Genomic DNA, 22,409 nt, shown 5'->3' with positions numbered 1-22,409 from the left:
ATTTTGTTATGTTCACTGAAGAAGACGATGGTGATACTTACCTTGATGCAGTTTTGGTGCATTAGATTTAAATGCAGTTGCAATGTGGTCAGTGTCAGCAGTACAGCATCCATCCTACAGGATCAGATAAAAGTAACAACAAGACTTACAGTAGGCCCAATGCACTGAATGTCACTAAGGCAAAGGTTCTTTTGTGTTAGTAGTAATTCACAATTTCTGATTCATTATGTGGGCAAAATTTATGATTGTATATTCAGCCTTTATGCATCAGACATGGATAACTAAGTGACTGTGCAGGTGGATTTTCACAGTATTTCATTAATTTGGCTCAGGTGCTGTGGGAGATTAAATGTCACACATTACATAAAGTGCCAAAGCAAAGCCTTCTGTTTTATTAAAAATTTCCTCATGTACTTAGAAATATCTGTGTTTTTGTTACTCCCACAATCCAAATGTGGAAATCCACATGAGGAAATTTTACAAATGGCTAAGCAAGTGTCAAAAGGTTTCTAATGCTCATCATTGAAAACACTTACTTAAAATAATGTATCTGTGTGGAATTTCAAAGGGTTCAGCCAGGAGGAAAAGTAATGGGTCAAAACTTTCTGGCTTGTTGGAATGCATTAATGATGTCAGTTTTTGCAGGAAGCTCATCAGTTGACCTTGTGCTGAAATTTCTTTTGGATTTCCATTAAAAAAAGCAAGTCATGACCAGTTGGGATAAAAGCAAATGGCATTGTCAGAGCTTTTTGGTCTCTGTTGCTCCTCTTCCTCTTTAATTATTAAGCAGAATAATAATGTACCATTGGTCGTTTCACTACTTCTTCCTTCTCAATATGTAGGGTGCAGCAACGTTTTAGGCTTGCTGACGTATAGAAAGGTTTGAGTAAGAAATTGATTAATTTACAAAGAAAATTATTAATAATGACCAGGAACATGTGTTACGTAGTTATCCATTGATCTTGGAGCATGCTGCGCCTGATGTTTTGGGTATAAATCTACAACAGCAACATAAGTGGTGTTAGATTTGGATACTCACTCAAGCTGTTCTTTTGGACAGGGTGTATTTGAGAGGGAGTAGGATAGTGGTAAAGGAAGGGCATTGGCTGTGGAAGTGAATTTCAGAAGGTTTTGGCAAATGAACAATTATATTCACATTTACTGATACTTTACATTAAAACTGGAGTGAGTAATACTTGCTCACAAAGCATTTCATGATATAACCCTTCTGTTAATGTTATATCAAAAAGTTTCAGACCAAAAAATAACGAAGTAGAATTAAAAATCCTTATAAACATATTCACCGTTGGGTGGTTCCAATTAAGAATGTAGACAAATGCAATTCAGGCACTTCACTAATACCAGTAATGAGACATATGCTGCATTCTGCACCATCTGTTCAGCAGAAAAACATTTTTGGGATTATAAAGGGCCTTATTTAACTTTATCATTGGGGACACAATCAATTAGATGATGCAAGGATTACTTGTAGTTGATAATACAAGTGTGTACTACTGATGTGTGGCTTTACTGAATGAAAACATTATCAAAATAAATTTTTACCCTTAATTTCAACAAATGTCAATGAGAATTAATAATTAGGTGTTTCAAATGTGATAAAATTTTTAAAAATGTAATTTTTAAAACCCACTGCAGTCAATACAGTGTGAAGCTGGAGGAACACAGCAGGTCAGGCAGCATCAGAGGAGCAGGAGAGTTTTGGGCCTAGACCCCTCATCAGAAATGACTTAATACCCACTGCAGTTTGATTGAAAAATTGTTATGTGCATGCCAAGCCATATGAACTCTGAAACAATGGTATGTTCACAATATATCCTGTGTCTTTTTGCTTGTCCTTTTTTCCCTTCCATTCCTCATCAGAAACTTATGAATCCTTGCTGGAATATCGTTCTGAGAGTCCAGGTTACACTTCATTTTCCTTCTTATGTTTCAAACTTGAAAACTCACAGTGATTGGATATTTCATTTCATGGTTATCACAGCCAAGCCTATCTTTACCTGTTCTATACCCATAGATATCTGTATCTAAGCAAATTGTTGTATAGTATTTACTTGATCAGTATTCGAAATACAAACCTTATTTTCCTGCTTAGTTAAAGCCAACTGTGACATACCTAATTTCACTCCAGCTGAGATCAGATCATTTCAGTCCAGATATAAAACTTAATATGTTGTTGATATATATGGTTCTGCTTTTCAATGAGTTAACACTTTGAACCAAGGAAGGTGGAATTCCTGGCCTAAGTGGTTACACCATGCCACAGGAACAAAATGATGTACTTACAAAATTCATGCTGCATTGAAAGGATATTATTAAACCAGAAAGAGTGCAGAAAAGATTTACTACAGTGCTACCTGGACTGGAAGGTTTGAGTTATAAAGAGAGGCTGGATATGCTACGACTTTTTCCTTGAAGCATATGAGACTGAGCGGTGACCTTATAAAAATATACAAAATCATGAGGAGCACAGATAAGGTGGATATCCAACAGCTTTTCCCCATGGTACAAGAGTATAAAACTGAAGGGCGTAGGTTTAAGGTGAGAGGGGAGAGAAACAAAAGGGTCAAGAGGGGCAATATTTTTCACTCAGAGGATGGTGAGTGTCTGGAACAAGCTGCCAGAGGTAGTGGTGGAGGGGTGGTGCAATTTTGTTACTTTAGAAACATTTGGACAGGTACATGATGGGGTAGGTATGGAGGGATATGGTCCAAAAGCACGGAAATAGAACTAGATTAATTGTGAAAACTCGGTGGCACGGACAAGTTGGGCCGAAGGGCCTGTTCCCATGCTGTAAACTTCTATAACTCAAAGCAACGATTTAACCACTTGAATTATACCTTATAACTATTAAATTTGTGTCATGGTAGGCTTTCTGGTGTGGTACGTTGCAAATACATGTATAGGCGGAATGATCAGCTAGCTTTTTACTCTACGTGAATCTGTCTACCATGGGATGTTGGATATTTTTGGGAACCGATTGTTATATTAGGGCACATAAATCTGGCAAAATCATACATTTCAACAAACAGCTGGTATCTCAAGCTGTTGTTGCTTCAAGTGTTTGGGATAGAATGTATCAATCACAACAGACTCCTGGAAAATAATCAAACACTTTTGTGATGATGTGTGAATCACAGCTGCCTACATAAGAAATGAGATAAGTATAATCTAGCAACTCTACATTAAATGTAATATCTTTGAAGGGTGAGAAACCTAAATAATTGAATTCTAAGTTCAAGGAAACTATCTGAGAACAACATTTTGGATATTGCATTAGCTCCAGTTTAATAATAGTGTGATTTTAAAATTATTCCTTGTTTTGAAATCCATCCTTATAGTCATAGAGTCATAGATTTGATCAGCATGGAAACACACCATTGGTTCCAACTTGTCCATGCTCACCATACATTCTACATTAATCTAGTTCCATTTGCTCGCATTTGTCCCTCTAAAGCCTTCCTATTCAGATACCCATCCAGATGCATTTTAAATAATGTAATTGTACCCAGCTCCATCTTTATACATTCCCTATCTTTGAAATCTCCTGCAGCCTTGCAATCCTCAAAGATATTTTCACCCCTCCAATTCTAACTCCTTGGTCCTCCTGATTATATTACTCCATTGTTGGAGTCATTGAGGTTGACAGCACAGAAAAAAGTCTCTTTGGCTCGGTCAATGTTGATGGTTATGTGTTCAGTTATCAAGGCCCTAGGTCCTGAAATTAACCCCTAAAGTTCTCTGTCTCTCCATTTTATCTCCTTTCATTAAGATTCTTGTTGAAACAGACTTATTTGACCAAAACTTTCGGTGTCTGTTCCAAACATTACGTTATGAGGCAGTTTGCAGTAGGCTAATGTGCAAATGCAGAAAGTATTTAGGAAAACTAATAGGCAGTTATTACTTATTGCGAGGGGAACAGAATACAAAAATAGAGAAGTTATGCTTCAGTTATACATGGCACTGGTTGACACCTTGTCAGGAATACTGTGCACACTATTAGCAGGTGCATAATTCCTTGAAAGTGGAGCCACAGGTAGACAGGGTGGTGAAGAAAGCATTTGGCACACTTGCCTTCATTGGTCATAACATTGAGCATGGGAGTTGGGATGTCATGTGGCTGGTGTACAGGACATTAGCAAGGCCACTTTTAGGATGCTACATACAATTCTGTTCGCCTTTAGGGAAGATGGTGTTAAACTTGAGAAGACGCAGAAAAGATTTACAAAGATATTGCTGGTCTAAGGGGTTTGAGTCATAGCAACAGATTGAATAGGTTGGGCCTATTTTCCCTTGAGCATTTGTGACTTACAGAAGTTTATAAAATCATGAGGGGCATGGACAGGTAAAAAGCCAATAGGGTTTAAAACTAAAGTCAGTGGGGAAAGGTTATCCCTGAGGGTTAACTTTTTCATGCAGAGGGTGGTATGTGTTTGGAATGAGCTGCCAGAGGAAGTAGCGGAGGTGGGTACAATTACAACATTTAAAATGCGTGTGAATTGGTGTATGAACAGGAAGGGTTTAGAGGGATATGGGCCAAATGTTGACAAATGTTTTAATCTCAAGATGGTAGTAGAGTAGAACACTCCAGCTGGAGCTCCTCTGCTTTGCTAGTTCCTTTGCTTTTTGTCTTCTCTTTTCTGCAGTTTTTCTACCCCCCGGCCTCGCCCCCCTACCCCACACCAACTTTTAACTTCTTAAATTCACCTGGAGGAAATGGAGAATGGAGGCAAGTCCGACTATGGCCCTGTGTGAGAGATGAGTCAGAGACCACGCTGCATGGGAGGTGAGTCCCTGAGGCAGAGCAGGCTGCAGCCCAGAGCGGGAGGCAGTGCCGGCCTGGGAGATGTGTCCTATAGGACAGAGTCTGGAAAGGGAGGCAGTGCTAGAACAGACCAGCTTGGGAGATGTGTCCCAGAGGCAAGACATGGGCCGGAGTCCAGAACAGGAGGCAGTGCTCGAACAAAGCTGCCTGGGAGATGTTTCCCGGAGGGAGACATGGGCCAGAGCCCAGAGTGGGAGGCAGTCCAATCGCAGGCCGGCCTAGGAGATGTGTCCTGGAGGTGGGTCCATGGTGGAGGCAGGCGCATGGAGGCAGCTAGGCCTTGTGTTCTGAAGCCTAATGAGCACAGACTTAGTGAAAAGGACAATAATTTGAGTACTTTTTAAAAGGTACTTTTATTCTTATTTTGGACTTTGAGTAAGTGAGCAGTTTTTAAAACTTTGTATTCCTATGCTAAACTTTTACTCTTTCAATTCCGTAACAATTCTGTAAAATATCTGTACCTAGATACCCAGTACCAAAATGGCACCAAAGCAGCAACATTACAAACTTTGTATTCACTTGAATTCACGTGACAATAAAGGCTATTCTATTCAAGGTAATTCCATTCAAAGTAGGACTAAGTCAAATTGGGATTTGTGGTTGCCATGGATGGGTTGGACTAAAGGATCTGATTCAAAGCTGTACATCTCTATGATCCTATGGAACTGCATTGGAAGCAGTTCAAGCAATGTTTACAAAACTGATACCTGAAATTGACAAGTTGTCTTATGGAAAGGTTGGACAGGTTAGAGTTACATCTGCTGAAGTATCGCTGACATCTACTGAGCACAAAGCACAAGCCCAGCAACATTTGCAAGATAGAACAGTTAGCATTTTGAATCCAGTGACCTTTCATCAGAACAGTCAATGGATTTGAAATGTTACCTGTTTTTTTCTACAGATACTGTTAGGCCTATTTTGTTTCTCCAGTGCTTTCTGTTTTTGCTTCAGTCTTCCAGCATTCACAGTCCTTTGCATTTATTTTACTAACATCTAGCTTGTGTGGTGAGTTTGGTAAGAAGGCAGTCTAAATATTAATGAGGTGAGCTGTGGCATTAACACAGTTAACAATCAATAATGACTGTCAATTGGTACTTCCCCATTGCCTTCGTGAGAATCTTGTGATGCCACTTGTGAAAAGCACAGAAGAGGGAGTGAGATGATCTCAATGTCAAGATGGATCTCAGGGCACTTGTTGTATCCATGCATCTTTCTCAGAATTAGAACATAAAAGGCAAACAGGAAATACTATACGTACCTGATAGTTTTGGCAGCATTGGTGATAATGGGAACTGTAGATGCTGGAGAATCCAAGATAATGAAATGTGAGGCTGGATGAACACAGCAGGCCCAGCAGCATCTCAGGAGCACAAAAGCTGATGTTTCGGGCCTAGACTCTTCATCAGAGAGGGGGATGGGGTGAGGGTTCTGGAATAAATAGGGAGAGAGAGGGGGAGGCAGACCGAAGATGGAGAGAAAAGAAGATAGGTAGGGAGGGGATAGGTCAATCCAGGGAAGACGGACAGGTCAAGGAGGTGGGATGAGGTCAGTAGGTAGATGGGGGTGCGGCTTGGGGTGGGAGGAAGGGATGGGTGAGAGGAAGAACAGGTTAGGGAGGCAGAGACAGGTTGGACTGGTTTTGGGATGCAGTGGGTGGAGGGAACAAACTGGGCTGGTTTTGGGATGTGGTGGGGGAAGGGGAGATTTCGAAGCTGGTGAAGTCCACATTGATACCATTGGGCTGCAGGGTTCTCAAGCGGAATATGAGTTGCTGATCCTGCAACCTTCGGGTGGCATCATTATGGCACTGCGGGAGGCCCATGATGGACATGTCATCTAAAGAATGGGAGGGGGAGTGGAAATGGTTTGCGACTGGGTGGGCCTCCTGCAGTGCCACAATGATGCCACCCGAAGGTTGCAGGAACAGCAACTCATATTCCGCTTGGGAACCCTGCAGCCCAATGGTATCAATGTGGACTTCACCAGTTTCAAAATCTCCCCTTCCCCCACCGCATCCCAAAACCAGCCCAGTTCGTCCCCTTCCCCCCACTGCACCACACAACCAGCCCAGTTCTTCCCCTCCACCCACTGTATCCCAAAACTAGTCCGGCCTGTCTCTGCCTCCCTAACCTGTTCTTCCTCTCACCCATCCCTTCCTCCCACTCCAAGCTGCACCTCCATCTCCTACCTAATAACCTCATCCCACCTCCTTGACCTGTCCGTCTTCCCCGGACTGACCTATCCCCTCCCTACCTCCCCACCTATACTCTCATCTCCACTTATCTTCTTTTCTCTCCATCTTCGGTCCGCCTCCCCCTCTCTCCCTATTTATTCCAGAACCCTCACCCCATCCCCCTCTCTGATGAAGGGTCTAGGCCCAAAACGTCAGCTTTTGTGCTCCTGAGATGCTGCTGGGCCTGCTGGTTCATCCAGCCTCACAGTTTATTATCTTAGTTTTGGCAGCATGTCTGGTCAGAGAAATTGATTTAACAGGTGGGACTTCATGGTTGTAGCAATGGACATTTCATTGGCTGATTGCTGCCCTTGGCTTTTTCCAAGACCCTGACTGGGTTTAAGTTCTAACTGAACAGCCATCTAGGAGATGTCAAGAATGGCAGATGCTGGAGTCAGTGTCAGTATAGTATTGAGCTGGAGGAACACAGCAAGTCAGTTAACTTCAGAGAAACAGGAAAGTTGACATTTCAGGTTTGGACCCGTTAACCCCATTGGGCATTGCTGGCTTGGCAGCATTTATTGCCCAGAGAGCAGTTAAGAGCCAACTGCATTGCTTTGGATCTGGAGTCACAAGTAGTCCAGCAATTTCCTTCCCTAAAGGACATTGGTGAACCAGTTGGGTTTTTCTGGCATCATTAGATTCTTAATTCCAGATATTTATTGAATTTGAATTCTACCATCTGGTGGATTTGAACCTGGGTTCCCCAGGACATTATCTGGATCTCTTGGTTAACAGTCTAGTGACAATACCACTAGGCCATTCCCTCCCCATTAGGGACATTCCTACTCCTCTGATGCTGCCCGACCTGTGGTCTTCCTCCTGCTCCACACTAGACAGCCATCTCACATGTCAGAGTTCATGGCTCCAACACTAGAGGCAGTTTTTCATCAGTCTTCCTGGTACGAGGCATAGGACCCACTTCTAAGGGCTTCTTGCCAATTAGAGGCCAACAGCTTTCCAGGAACAGTAGTGCCACTCTAGCAATGGCCATTGCTGGTATTATAGTTAGGTATGACAGGGGAATTGTTGTTGGAACTGGCAAAAACAGTGACAGTGACAGATTGTTGGGGACAGTTATAGAGTCTGAGATGAGGGAGTGGCGGCGGGTCATTATCAAGAGTACGATGGTGTCTTCCAAAAGATCCAACTGATTCCACCAATGTATTCCTTCAACTGGCTTAGGATTGTTGAAGATGACAAACTACCTCCACCAGTCTACAAGCAGCATCACCTGGCACTTTGTCCACTTGGCACAGCCCCTTCTACTGCTGTTTGAATGTTGGCAGCACTGAGATGAGACCCTTAAGGGCCTTAATAAACCTACAAGTGGGAAAGCTTGACCCCTTCCTGCGCTGGACATAATCCGGGGGATATCCCATTGTATCATTCCCTGCCTCCAAGCCTGTGCTCGCAGGAGTGTTAAATTCTGCCCAATGTTTCTGATCTTTCATCAGGGATGACTCAGTTTAACATTTCATTTTGCAAAACAACACTTCTGCCTGTGCAAAACTCACTCAATGCTGCATTGAATATTACTGGAACTTGAGGTGATTAAATCATTGGGATCAGACAGTTTCTATCCATGAATTTTCATAGAATCTTTATAGCGTGGAAGCAGGCTATTCAGTCCACACCGTTCCTTCAAACATCATCCCACGGCTAATCCACCCAGCCAGCGCAATGGGCAATTTAGCAAGGCCAATCCACCTAACCTACTCATCCTCTGTCTACAGGAAGAAACCGGAGCACCCAGAGAAACCCACACAGGTCAGGGAAAATGTGCAACTCCACAGAGACAGTCACCCGAGAGTGAATTTGAACCTAGGTCCCTTGCACTGTGAGAACATATATATATATAGAACATAGAACAATTCAGCGCAGAACAGGCCCTTCAGCCCTTGATGTTGCACCGACCTGCGAACTAATCTAAGCCCCTCCCACTACACTATCCCATCATTGTCCATATGCTTATCCAAGGACTGTTTAAATGCCCCTAATGTGGCTGAGTTAACTGTACTGGCAGGCAGGGCGTTCCACACCCATACCATTCTCTGAGTAAAGAACCTGCCTCTGACATCAGTCTTAAATCTATCACCGCAATAGCAGTAATAATCACTGAGCCGCCAATTTAAAATCTTGGGGTAAGCCGATCACGAAATAGCAGATGTTTGGAGCATTATCTTCCCAAATTCAACAAAAGGATGAATCACAGAAACAGAATATGTTATGGAGCTGGATGAACACAGCAGGCCGGACAGCATCAGCGGAGCAGGTAAGTTAACGTTTCGGGTCGGGACCCTTCTTCAGAAATGAAGAAACACAAAAAAAAGGGTCCCGACCCGAAACGCCAGCTTGCCTGCTCCTCTGATGCTGCCTGGTTGGCTGTGTTCCCACAGCTCCACATTGTGACATCTGACTCCAGCATCTCGAGTTCTTGCTGTCTGTGAATAGAGTATGTTATGCTTTTTTTTCCAAAACAGCGGAAGAAGACCTTTCTCAGATAACAAAGTGTGAAGCTGGATGAACACAGCAGGCCAAGCAGCATCTCAGGAGCACAAAAGCTGACGTTTCGGGCCGAGACCCTTCATCTTCTTGTATCACTGATACAAGAAGACCTTTCTCTTTGGATTATTTAAATACACCTAATGCCAATAAGGGAAATGCTCAGGATGACTGAACAATTGAGCGCCTCAGTGCTGCCGTTCTGAAGGGGCGCCGTCTCTTTAAAGCGCAGCCCTGGATGAAAGGAGGAGGCTGTGCCTTTAAGGCGCGTCCACGTGGCCGCCGGTGAGAATAATCAGCCGACGTGTGCGGGAGGGAGGCGCGCATGCGCGCCGGGTACTCTGACCGTCGTTGCTTCAGACGGAGCTGGGAGGTTGAGCAGGCCGTCGTGTCGCCGAGCGACTTGGCTGTTGGTCACAGTCTAACTCACCATGTCCTGTAGCCTGCTGCATTTCTGTTCCTTCCAGGACCTGGGGACTGTCCGTGATTTCCTCTTTCCTCAAGTGAAAGAGGAATCGAGCAGTGGCGGTAGGTACTGGAGAGCCCTGGCAGTTTGAGGTGATGCTTCTGGTGGCACTGGGCACCGCGGGATGGGATGGGTTGGGTTGGGTCGGGTCGGGGCAGGGGGCCCGGCGGCCTCACTCACTCACTCACTCACTCACTGTCTCGCCTTGGATAATACCTGTGATGTTCCCGCCCCCTCGAGTCTTTTCATTCTGGACGTTGGTAAAGGCCTTCGCTAAATGTCACTTGAGTTTGGAAGTGGAAACCCAGGCCAGTTGGGCCCAGTCGTCATATTTTTTTCATAAAGTTTGATGAGGTAGTATGATATTTAACTGAAAGTTGTCGTGTTTAAGATGCGATCGCACTCCAGTTAGAGGACTAGAAACGCACTTTAAAAATGGCCCAGCTGAACTATCACTGGGCATATTTCATTGCCAGTGTAACTTACACGTTTACATTCATGAAGTACATAGGTTCTCAGGTTAAGCAGTGTTTTTGATGAAATACTATGCCGATCAAATGTTACATGTTCGTTAAGTACACCCAGGGGTTATGTATTTGCCGCAATGTTTGGTCAGGTATTTGCAAGAAAAAAATTGCATTTGCCCATTGTAAACCAGTAACTGTAAGTTCCAAAATGTCAATAAAAGGGCATGAGAATTTGAATCTACTCAGGAAATTTCCTTAAGTTTGACTGTCCTAAATGTAAATTCTTCCATAAGGTAACTAGATGCAATAAAGTTATATTATACAACAGCAACTTGTATTTATGTTGTGCCTTTTTAAATATAATGTGACATCTCAATGTTTCTCTGGAGGATTGTAAATCCAAGTATGATGTTGAGCTGCATATTATATATTAGACAAGGTGACCAAAATCTTCGTCAAAGAAACAGATTTAAGAAACATTTTTGAAAGAGAGTAGTGATATCGAGAAGCAGAATGAATTTCAGAGCTTAGGGCCTCAGTGACTGAAGGCACAGTCAATGATGGAATGTTTATAATTGGGAATATACACGAGGCTGGAATTAGAAGATTGACAAATGTCTCGAAAGTTTGTGGGACTGGAGGAAAATCTAGAGATGGCAAAAGACAGGGCTTGGAGGAATTTGAAAACCAGAATGAGAAGCATTTTTAAGGTGAATTTTTTTTGTTTAAGGCTATAATGTGGCTTTGAAATGTTATTTGTAGGGACTTTAATTGGTGAAGTTAAGTTCAGAATTTCACTTCATTTCAGTCGGCACTTATACAGTTTGGTATCAAATGGGAAACGTCAGTTACTGGAGTCTTCAGTACAGTTAATAGATTCTTTCAGTGTTTTGGGATCAAGAGTAATGCATGGATTGAAAACAGACATGTTTATCTTGCAGCATAATTCCTATTAAAGGCAGTCTGCTTGCATGCAAAATGGAGCATGAGCGCCAGCTCTTGGCTATTTTGGCAGTAAATGAATTAACTTGATGCAAATGAATTATGAAGTTTGATAAATTAACCAACATGAGCTTAGACCATCACTCATAATTTTGAAGTTGACCAAGCAAGTGAGAACAGTTATTAAGAAAGCTTACAGGCAAGCAAATGAGAACAGTTATCAAGAAGGCTTACAGGTTCCTTGGGTATAAAAATGGAGGCATAGAGTATAAAAGCAAGGAAGTGATCTTTTCAAATTGCATTTGGATTATTGTGTTCAGTCCTGGCACCTTATTAAAGAGAGATGTTAAATCTGTGGTGATAATGCATAGGAGATTTACAAGAATGATACCAAGAAAGATTAGAGGAATTGGGCTTGTTTACCTTGGACCAGAGAAGTTGTGGTGACCTTTTATTGAAGTGTTCAAAATAATGAACAATTTTGACTAGATAAAGAAGGATGCTCTGTTTACACTAGTTGGTATGTCAGTAAATAGGGATCACAATTTCAAGGCTGTTAGCAAAAGAGCTCAGTGAGATGTGGAGAAACTTATTGACTTGGTTGTTAAGATTTGAAATTTCCCACTTGGGAGAGTGGTTGAGGCAGATTCCATTTGAGGCTTCAAAAAAAAACTGGACGTATATTTACAAGGGATGAGTTTAGGGTGAACTGGCTGTGTAGCTCTTCTGGGAGCTGATACACATGTTAGGTTGAATGGCCTCTTTTGTACTGTGAAATTCCACTTTATTTTCTATTATTAAATTTTAAAAGCATTTTACAAACATTTGTCTGCAGTGACCAATCTGTATATACATCTTAAACTTTTTTTTACATAATTTGCAAAAAATTTGCGACAGAACCAGACAATTCCACTGGTGTTTATCGTGCATATAACATTTCTCATTCTGCTCACCTCATTGCCATCCACATATATTTTTCTATTTCTCACTGATATATTTACCTAGATTGCCCATAAGTGTTAAAATCATGAGGAAGAGAAAACTCCTTTTGCATTTGCTGGTTTTGTGGACAACTTGTTCATTCCCTTTTTCTTCATTCCCTTCAGTTTCAAATATTTAAAGCAATTTTGGATTCTGTCTATTTTTGATGAAACAAGTTTCATGCTCTTTCTTTTGCTTTTTAAATCATTGCATCAATTTCTCCTCTTACCTTTACGTATTTGGCAAGATGGAGGCAGAGTAGGATGCTCTTGTCAGAGCTCCTCTGCTCTGCCTGTTCTCTTTCCTTCGTCTCTTTTTTCTTCTTCTCTCCCTTTAGCACGGGAGCCGGTGGCAAGTCCAGAGCAGCTATCCCATGTGCCCCGGAACACAGTGAGCAGCGAGTGGGCTGTGACCCTCAGAGCAGTGTGGGGAAGAGCCCTGCAGCAGCATGTGGGGAAAAGCAGGCAGCGAATGCGAGCTGGCAGTACGAGCACGAGCAGGAGCAGGCAGCGAGAGGCAGCAACAGGGTTCTGAGTCCCAGAGTGTTGGAGGGGCTGAGTTACGAATTGCGGTACAGTGCGACTTACCTGGTTGCTGCTGAGTGCCGGTGACGAGGAGACTGGAGCGATGCAGGGCAATTGCTGGACTTGAGCCTGGCGCCACATACTGAACTGCTGCTATCAAACTAATTTAAAATCTTTTCACTATGTTGTAACATTTAAATAATGCTTATGCTTTCCTTTTAATCCTCTTTGTGTAAGACCACTTTTTTTACTGTAAGGCTTGTACCTAGGTATCTGTACCGAAGATGGCACCATTAAAAGGCAGCCGTTGTAAAAACTTTTCGGTGTACCCCTATACTTCTGTATTGTAGTGCAAGTGACAATAAAAGATATTCTCTACTATTCTGCTACTTCACCCATGAGAAGGGGGCATTATAGTCAAAGCCGGAATGCTTCACCTATCTGAACTTCCATTTGAAGGTGAAGGTAAGAAGTGCCTTAAGTTGCTGCAGCCCATGTGGTGTAGTTGCTCCCGAACCACTTTTAAGCAGGGAGTTTAGGAGTTTGACTCGGTGATTGTGAAACATCAGCGAAATATGTCTCAAGGCAGGATAGTTTGAGTTTTGAAGAGAGACTTGGTAGTAGTGTTGCCATGCTGTTGACCACCTGCATGGGAGAGGTTGCAAATTTTTTTGGAAGAAGCAGCAGCACTGCAGAATTGATGCAGTGCATCTTGTGTTTGGTACACACTGCATGTGGTCTTGTGATTGAGTAGATATCACAGCAGCAAATGGGGTGCTGATTAAGTTATCCTGGATGGTAAGTGTTTTGAGTGTTGTTGAAGCTGTACACGTCAAGGCAGGGAGAGTGTTCCATAATAATCCTGACTTGTTGCAAACAGATTGTTAACAGGCTTTGAAGAGTTGGGCGATTAAGTTACTTTTCACTGAATTCCCAGCCTTTGACCTCTTAGAGCCACAGTATATATGTGGCTGGTCAAGGGTAATTCACAATTGGATGACTTTGTGTCCTCATAATTTACACTTTGTTATCAAATTGCCCATGCACACCAATAAGTTGCTTACTGACACTCCCTTTGGAGCACCCAGGACTCTCTTATCTTCTGAATTCATCAATCTTTTTTTTCCACATATGAACCTGAACTGAAATGTGATTAGCTTTTCATGCAGAGATAGTAAGGACTGTAGATGCTGGAGTCAGAGGTAACCGTGTGGAGCTGGAAGATCAGAACCGGCCTTGCAGCATCAGAGGAGCAGGAAAGTTGATGTTTCAGGTCGGGACCCTTCTTCAGAAATGGGGAGGGAGAAGGGAGCTGGGAAATAAATAGAGGGATGGGGCTGGGAGGATAGGTGAGATGGTGATAGATGAATGCAAGTAGGGACTGGTAGGGATTGGTCAGTGGGATGTGTGGGGTGGATAGATGGGAGAGAAAATCGACAAGTCAGGTCAAGGGGGTGGGGGCAAGTGGGAGGGTTAGTTATGAGATGAGGCCGGGGTTGGAGAGACTTTGAAACTGGTAAAATCCACGTTTCAGGCCATTGAGTTGCAGGCTCCTGAAGTGGAATATGAGATGCTGCTCCTCCGGTTTGTGGGCAGTGGCATTGTGACACTAGAGGAGGCCCTGGGTAGATGTGTCACCCAGGGAATTGAAATGGTTCGCGACTTGAAGGTGTTGTTGGTTGTTGCAAACAGAGTATAGGTGCGCGACCGAACAGTCTCCGAGTCTACCTTTTTGGTCTCACCGATGTAGAGGAGGCAACATTGGGAACAGTGGATGCAATAGGCCACATTGAATGTGCAGTTGAACCTCTCTAATGTGGAAGGTTTGTTTGGTGCCTTGAATGGTGGTAATGGGGGGGAGGGGAGGTGTAGGGGCAGGTGTAACACTTGTTGGAGGGAAAGGTGGTGGGGCGAGTGGGGAATGTGGAGCCGACGAGGGAGTCGTGCAGAGAGTGGTCCCTATGAAAAGTAGATAGGGGTGGGGAGGGAAATGTATCTTTGGTATTGGGGTCAGATTGTGGGTGACAGAAGTGCTGGAGAATGATACATTGAATACGGAGGTTGGTGGGTTGATACGTGAGGACAAGAGGGATTCTGCCATTGTTTTTGTTGGGGGTAGTGGATGTGAGGGCAGAAGTGCAGGAAGTGCAAGAGATATGGTTGAGCTTTTCATGCAGTCAGTTTTTGTGTTGCTGACCATGATCTATTAGTTTTTTGTACAAACTCAACTTGTTCACCCACAGAAAAATCTGTCAGTTACCCAGTTTGGCACTTGTGCACCTTTAAAGACATACAGTGATGTTTCTTTCTTAACTGTCTTCTGCAATGGCCAAACAGGCTATTATCATTATGGAACGGTACAGTTTGGAGATGAGAGGTCTTAAATGCTCTCCTCAATAACAGACCAGCCTGAAATGGGCTCATTCAAAATCATGCATTTCAAATAAAATCCCAAACTCAGTTCTCACTGTCAATACAGTGTGGACCTGGAGGAACACAGCAGGTCAGGCAGCAGTCGACCCCGCTACTTAAGCCATATTTCCATTCTCGGTTACTGCCCACGCAGCTGGATGATCCCCCACAGACTCCAAACTCCATCCGGTAAGACCGCAGTGGATCTCTCTCCCACTGCAACCCATTGCTGATCTTCTCAACCTCGAAGCTTCTCAACCACATAGTGAAACAAACCTGCTACTACAGCCACATCTCCTTTCTCAATACCTGCCTATGCAGCTGAATCCTCTCCGTTGGACTCTAAATGATACTGCCTGACCTGCTGTGTCCCTTCAGTTGCACACTGTATCGACCCTGACTCCAGCATCTGCAGTTCTTGCTATCACCACGTCACTTATGTTTCCATTCTCACTGTCCTTTAGTGAGTGTTGTCTTGTGCAGAACAAGGCATATTAATGATTGTAAACTATTTTGCCATCTGAAAGGAAGTTGCTAGGCATTCCTCAACTTTCACTCTGGATTGCATATGAAGTTTCTTGGCATAAAGTGTAATGTCAACATGGAAATCTTCTGCTGATTTCAGTGCACTGCCCTTCTTCACCGGATGAATCCACACTCTTGTATATTGAACATTATTGGTGTGAAGCACCAAAGAAGAAGGGGGATAGAATGTGCTCCTGGGCAGTAAAAATTACTTCCGTAGTGACACTACAAACCACACTAGCTGACACCTGAAGATTGTAATCACTGTACATGTCCTGTGGAAGGTAAGAGAGAAGAACCACTTGACTTCACTCTCACCAGCTTACCTGTCATAGGTCAACATGAAAGTTTTGATCAGAGTAACCATTGCTTGTCCCTATGGTGATATAGTCTATCTTCGCTCTGAGGGTATTCCATGGTGTTGTGTAACACTGCGGCCATGCTAAAAGAACCAGATTTGAAATAAATCTAGAAGTGCTAAATTAGACTAGCGTGTGGCATTAGCAAAAACAGACTTCTATCTCGTGGTTTGAAACATCCTATCATTCAATCCGCCACTACAAACAGTAATAGCACTGAGGACTTGTGCTGTAGAGGTAGCCACTCCCAAGCCTTTACAGTTACAAAGCTGGCATCTAACAACTTTTAATATGGAAAAAAACTGGGTATATCCATGCACAAATTTCAGTCTACCCTACCATCAGCAAAATAATAGGGAAGGTCTTGTTGATAAGTTATCAAGTGGCACTTGCAAAGGAATAACCTGCTGATTGACCTAATTGCATGCATAGACAAAAGCTGAACTCGAGGTCAGAATGGTGACCCTTTGATGTCAAGGCAGCACTTGATCAAGTGTGGCATCAAAGGGCAAATATCAACATCTTGGGGTGGCCGTTGATTAGAAACTGATCTGGTCCAGATATGCATATACTGTAACTACAAGAATGGGTTAGAGGCTGGGAATTTGATGGTGAGTTGCTCACTATCAGTCTCCTCAATGTCTTTTCACCATTAACAAGGTTTAAGTCAGGAGCATCATGGAGTACTGCCCAATTGGAAAGGGTGGTATTGGATGGGTGCAACTCCAACAACTTGAAGCTTGATGCCATCCAGGACAAAGCAGTCAGCCTGGTTGGGACAAAGCACCCATCCACTCACCATTGATGCACAATGGAAACAGCCTAGCTATCAATGTCCACTGTTCTCTTTTGGGTGGGTGAATTAAATGATCAACTCGGTAAAATAAGGTGTATAAAAGTATATGCCAGCATCAACACTAGGGAGCAAATTTGTGATTACCTGGTGAGGATGCAATATTAAGATTATTTGTACACTAAACAGCAGAAGCAGCATATTGTAGAGAGCTAAATGACTCTGCATTAATGGATCGGGTCAATGTTCCGCAGTCATACCACATTCAGGCTTAACTATGGTAGACACTGAACTAACCAGAAGAGGAAGCTCATCAAGTATCCCCATTTTCAATGATGGGCGAAGTATACAACATCAATTCAAAAGATACAAGGTTGAAGCATTTGCCATTATCTTGAGGAAAATAGAGTCCCCTGTGTTCTAGGTCTCCAGTATCATAGATGCGAGTCTTTGGCCAATTCAGGTGACAATGTGGTATGAGAAGTTGGTTGAAGACTCTACAGCGAAAACTATTGGCCCTGGCAACAGCCCAGAAATAATATGCTTACCAGTACATGGTTAGGGTGCTCTAGAAGGAAAAGCAAAGACTGCTTTCTTAGATAAAGGGGTTTTTGGAAATATGCAGAGATAGCTAGAACTGCAGGTGCTGGTGTCAGAAACAACACAGTGTGGAACTGGAGGAACACAGCAGGTTAAGCAGCATTAGACATTTTGGGTCTGAGCCCTTCTTCAGAAACTGGGAGGAAGAAGGGAGCTGGGAAATAAATAAAGAGGAGGGGTGGGGCTGGAGAAGCACGTGGGATGGTGATAGACGAGTGCAAGTAGGGAGTGGTAAGGATTGGTCAGTGGGATGTGTGATGTGGATAGATGGGAGAGAAGATGGACAGGTTGTGTCAGGTGAAGGAGGTGGGGATGAGAGGGAGGGGTCATCATGGGATGACGCTGGGGTGGGGAGATTTAAAAACTGTTGAATTCCATGTTTAGGCCATAGGGCTGCAGGCTGCCAAGGTGGAATGAGGTGTAGCTCCTCCAGTTTATGGGTGGTGTCATTGTGACACTGGAGGATGCCCAGGAATGACATATCACCCAAGGAACGGGAAGGGGAGTTAAAATGTTTGGTGACTGGGAAGGTTTTCTTTTGTTTATATGTGTATGAAAGCAAGCAATTTTGCTTTTTTGCCTTTCTTTTTGAGTCTCAGCCATTTTGTTAGTCTTCTCCCTTCTGCCAATCCCTTGTTCATCCACACCAATTCCTCCTCCTAACCCACCTTGAATTGCTTGTCTTCTGCAGATACAGGCAGAGCAGCAGCTTCGCTTTGCCCATTGACAGGTTCCTTCTGTCCTGCTCTTGCTGCTCCTTTTAGAGGCATTCCAATTTGAGGTTCAATTTAAATTTGGGAGGGAGGGAATACGAGAGGGACAGAATCAGTGATTTTTGTGAGGAGCGACTCCTCCTATATTGTTTCTCCTTCGCAAGCTGCTCCTCCAGTTGGATTCTCAATTTTCACACTTTTGCCAAGATTCTTGCATCCCCGATTGTTCACCCATGTCATAGAAGAGCTGTAGATTAATATCGCTTAGTGGTCATCATTTTTGAATTTTCTGTCCATGTTTTTGGCATTTTGTCAAGCTATCTATGATGGTTTAGAGGAAAGATTTGCCTGCCACCCTTGTGTATTTTGAGTGCTGTTGTCTCCATTGCAGTGTGGTTTCACTTTTTTTTTTGTCCAGCTGTATGTTTTTCCCAGATTGATCTGGACTAATCATGTTCTTTGAAACAAATGAAATAACTTGCTGACATACTCATTAGGGCTTTGGCCCATTTAATTTGGATAAAATTGATGATGTGTAAGAATGTTTTGGGGAACAGGGTGGCGGGTTGGGAAGTAAAAATAGGAGATTCACACTAAGGGTAAAATGCTCATTTGAGGATCTGGTACAGACATGATGGACAAAAAATCCTTCATTCTGTACACAAGATTTTTTTCTTGTTGCTAACAGGTTAACCATAAAGTACAAAGTTGTATGTTTCATTTGGAATAAGAAAGCTTTTTTGAAGTTTCCATGTACTGTTAGGTAATTAAGGTATATGAGCCAGGAAGAGTACAGCTGGACTCCAATCTCCATTGTGAGCTGATGTCACCTGGAAGCTGATATTTTAGTTTTGATGTTCCAGAATAAAGAACATAAAAAGAACAACATCACTATGTCATTCCACCCCTGCCTCATTTCATTTGCTGAAATACTCCCTTATGCCTTAAGCTGTATTCCTAGATGTCTCCATTCCAGTGAACTACTGACCTACCTCCCACATTCTACCCTGAATAAATGTGGTATGTGCTAACTCTGACAAAATCCCCTATATCTAGTACCCCTGTATTCACTGAATATTAGCCTCCATTTAAACAATGCTTTGATTTTTAAATTCTCGTTGTTGATTTCAAACCTTGGTGGAGGGGGATGGGTCGGGCCTGCGGGACACCTCCGCTCGGTTCGTAACAAACAACTGCACCTCCCAGTTGTGAACCATTTCAACTCCCCCTCCCATTCCTCAGACAAGGATGCGACCCGAAATTTGCAGGAACAGCAATTCGTATTTCGCTTGTGGACCCTGCAGCCTAATGGTATCAACGTGGACTTCACAAGCTTCAAAATCTCCCCTCCCCCTACTGCATCTCAAAACCAGCCCAGCCTGTCCCCGCCTCGCCAACCTGTTCTTCCTCTCACCCATCCAGGAGTTCAAACAGTTTATCCACTTTACCAACACCTTCCACCCCAACCTCAAGTTCACCTGGGCCATCTCCAACACATCCCTCACCTTCCTGGACCTCTCAGTCTCCATCTCAGGCAACCAGCTAGAAACTGATGTCCATTTCAAGCCACTGACTCCCACAGCTACCGAGAATACACCTCCCACCCACCCTCCTGCAAAAATTCCATCCCCTATTCCCAATTCCTCCGCCTCCGCCGCATCTGCTCCCAGGATGAGGCATTCCACTCCTGCACATCCCAGATGTCCACGTTCTTCCAGGACCGCAACTTTCCCCCCCGCAGTGGTCGAGAACGCCCATGACCGCCTCTCCTGCATTTTCCGCAACACATCCCTCATACTCTGCCCCCAGAGGATCCCCCTCATCCTCACATACCACCCCACCAATCTCCGGATACAACGTAGCATCCTCTGACGCTTCCGCCATCTACAATCCGACTCCACCACCCAAGACGTTTTTCCATCACCACCCTTGTCTGCCTTCCGGAGAGACCACTGTCTCCGCGACTCCCTTGTCTGCTCCACATTCCCCTCCAAAGCCACCACAACCGGCACCTTCCCCTGCAACTGCAGGAAGTGCTACACTTGCCCCCACACCACCTCCCTCACCCCCATCCCAGGCCCCAGGATGACCTTCCATATCAAACAGATGTTCACCTGCACATCTGCCAATGTGGTATATTGTATCTATTGCACCCGGTGTGGCTCCCTCTACATTGGGGAAACCAAGCAGAGGCATGGGGATCGCTTTGCAGAACACCGCTCGGTTCACAACAAACAACTGCACCTCTCAGTCACGATCCATTTCAACTACCCCTCCCATTCCTTAGACAACATGTCCATTATGGACCACCTGCAGTGCCACAATGATGCCACCCGAAGGTTGCAGGAACAGCAACTCATATTCCGCTTAGGAACCCTGCAGCCCAATGGTATCAATGTGGACTTCACAAGTTTCAAAATCTCCCCTCCCCCACTGCGGCACGAAACCAGCCCAGCTCGTCCTCTCCCCCCACTGCATCACAAAACCAGCCCAGCCTGTCTCTGCTTCCCTAACCTGTTCTTCCTCTCACCCATCCCTTCCTCCCACCTCAAGCCGCACCTACGTTTCCTACCTACCACCTCATCCCGCCTCCTTGACCTGTCCATCTTCCCTGGACTGACCTATCCCCTCCCTACCTCCCCACCTATACTCCCCTCTCTGCCTATCTTGTTTTTTCTCCATCTTCGGTCCACCTCCCCCTCCCTCTCTATTTATTCCAGTTTCCCTCTCCCCATCCCCCTCTCTGATGAAGGGTCTAGGCCCGAAATGTCAGATTTTGTGCACCTGAGATGCTGCTTGGCCTGCTGTGTTCATCCTGCTCCACACTTTATTTAAAAGTCCATTCTTAATCTTTTATAACAATGAGCATGAGTGAGGTTGCAGACTTTCTCGCTGAGATGGTGGGTTTGATTGCAAACGTTTTGTTACTCTGCTAGATAACATCATCAATGTGCCTCCGGTGAAGCATTGATGTTTTGTCCCACATGTTATCGACTAGGACAACATATTCATGATAGCACGAGCAAACAGAGACATGCCAGGGAATTCCTCGAGTCCAGGCATTCCCTGCATTTCAACCAGCACCCTGTCAACCAACACATTGAACTGGACCTGATAACGAACCACTGAAAAATAGAAATGGAAGTAATACCAACCATCCCAGCAAACCAAGGCATATAAGTAACAAATGGGACAGGACGCCAATGCTTCACTGGAGGTGCACTGACTATGCTACTTAGTGGGGTGACAAAACATCTGCAATCAAACACACTGGCTCAGTGAGAAAGTCTGCAACCTCATCCATGACCTGAGCCACGAAGCTCATCAAAAACTTTTATGTGAGCTTGAGTCTTTTTCCGAATTCAGCTCAGCAACCACGTCAATATCATGTAGAAATCTTAAATTAAGATGGGATGTAAATACATTGGAAGCAGTTCTAAGAGGAATACCATGCTATTACTAGGAATGAGTGGGTTGTCTAAAAAGGTAAGGTTGGGCAGGCTAATTTTGTATTCATTGCCAATCATCACCTCTTAAACTCCAGTTTGGATGAGAAGAGGATGTTTCTTGTTTATTAGATAATCTAGAACTAATAGGCCCACCCTTTTTTATTTAAACAAAGGATCACTCATTCAAAACACAGACAAAACTAGTTTTTTGGGGGCGTGATGTTAAATCGTTAGAAGTCTTCTCCTGAAAAGATAGTGGAAGGAGGGACTTTTATTTGTTTAAAACAGAGGTAGGTAGATTTTTTTGGTGACTATTGGATGAGCAGTTATCAGGGACAGGTTAGTAAGTGAATTCGAGGTTACAGTTGGATCAACTGTTCAGCCCTCTGACTACCATGTCCATACCGTCCTGTAGTCTAAGGCTTTTCTCCTTTTTATTTAACACACCATCAGTTTTTTGTACCATCTACAAAAGTACTGATCCTAGCTCCTACACTCATGTCTCGATCATTAATGTGTACAACAAAGGGCAGGAGACCTAGGTCTAGTTACAGGCTTCTGGTCACACAATACCCTTCAGCCATCACCCTCTCATTC

At 43.8% G+C, this 22,409-nt stretch overlaps 1 protein-coding gene across 1 annotated transcript in view; it reads left to right on the top strand.

Annotated features, from left to right (window-relative positions):
- Positions 1-9,916: 9,916 nt before the first annotated feature.
- Positions 9,917-22,409, top strand: part of rab3gap2 (RAB3 GTPase activating protein subunit 2 (non-catalytic)) — a 94,029-nt gene continuing 81,536 nt past the window's right edge. The window contains exon 1 of the mRNA XM_059648579.1: positions 9,917-10,109. Within this exon, the coding sequence (XP_059504562.1) occupies positions 10,013-10,109 (97 nt within the window). The 5' untranslated portion in view covers positions 9,917-10,012. The remainder of the gene's footprint in view (positions 10,110-22,409) is intronic.

The sequence above is a fragment of the Stegostoma tigrinum genome, chromosome 9 (genome assembly GCF_030684315.1).
Source record: "Stegostoma tigrinum isolate sSteTig4 chromosome 9, sSteTig4.hap1, whole genome shotgun sequence".
In the NCBI taxonomy this organism is placed as follows: Eukaryota; Metazoa; Chordata; class Chondrichthyes; order Orectolobiformes; family Stegostomatidae; genus Stegostoma; species Stegostoma tigrinum.
Note: the sequence above shows the minus strand (reverse complement) of the source record. Positions and strands in the feature narration are given on the sequence as shown.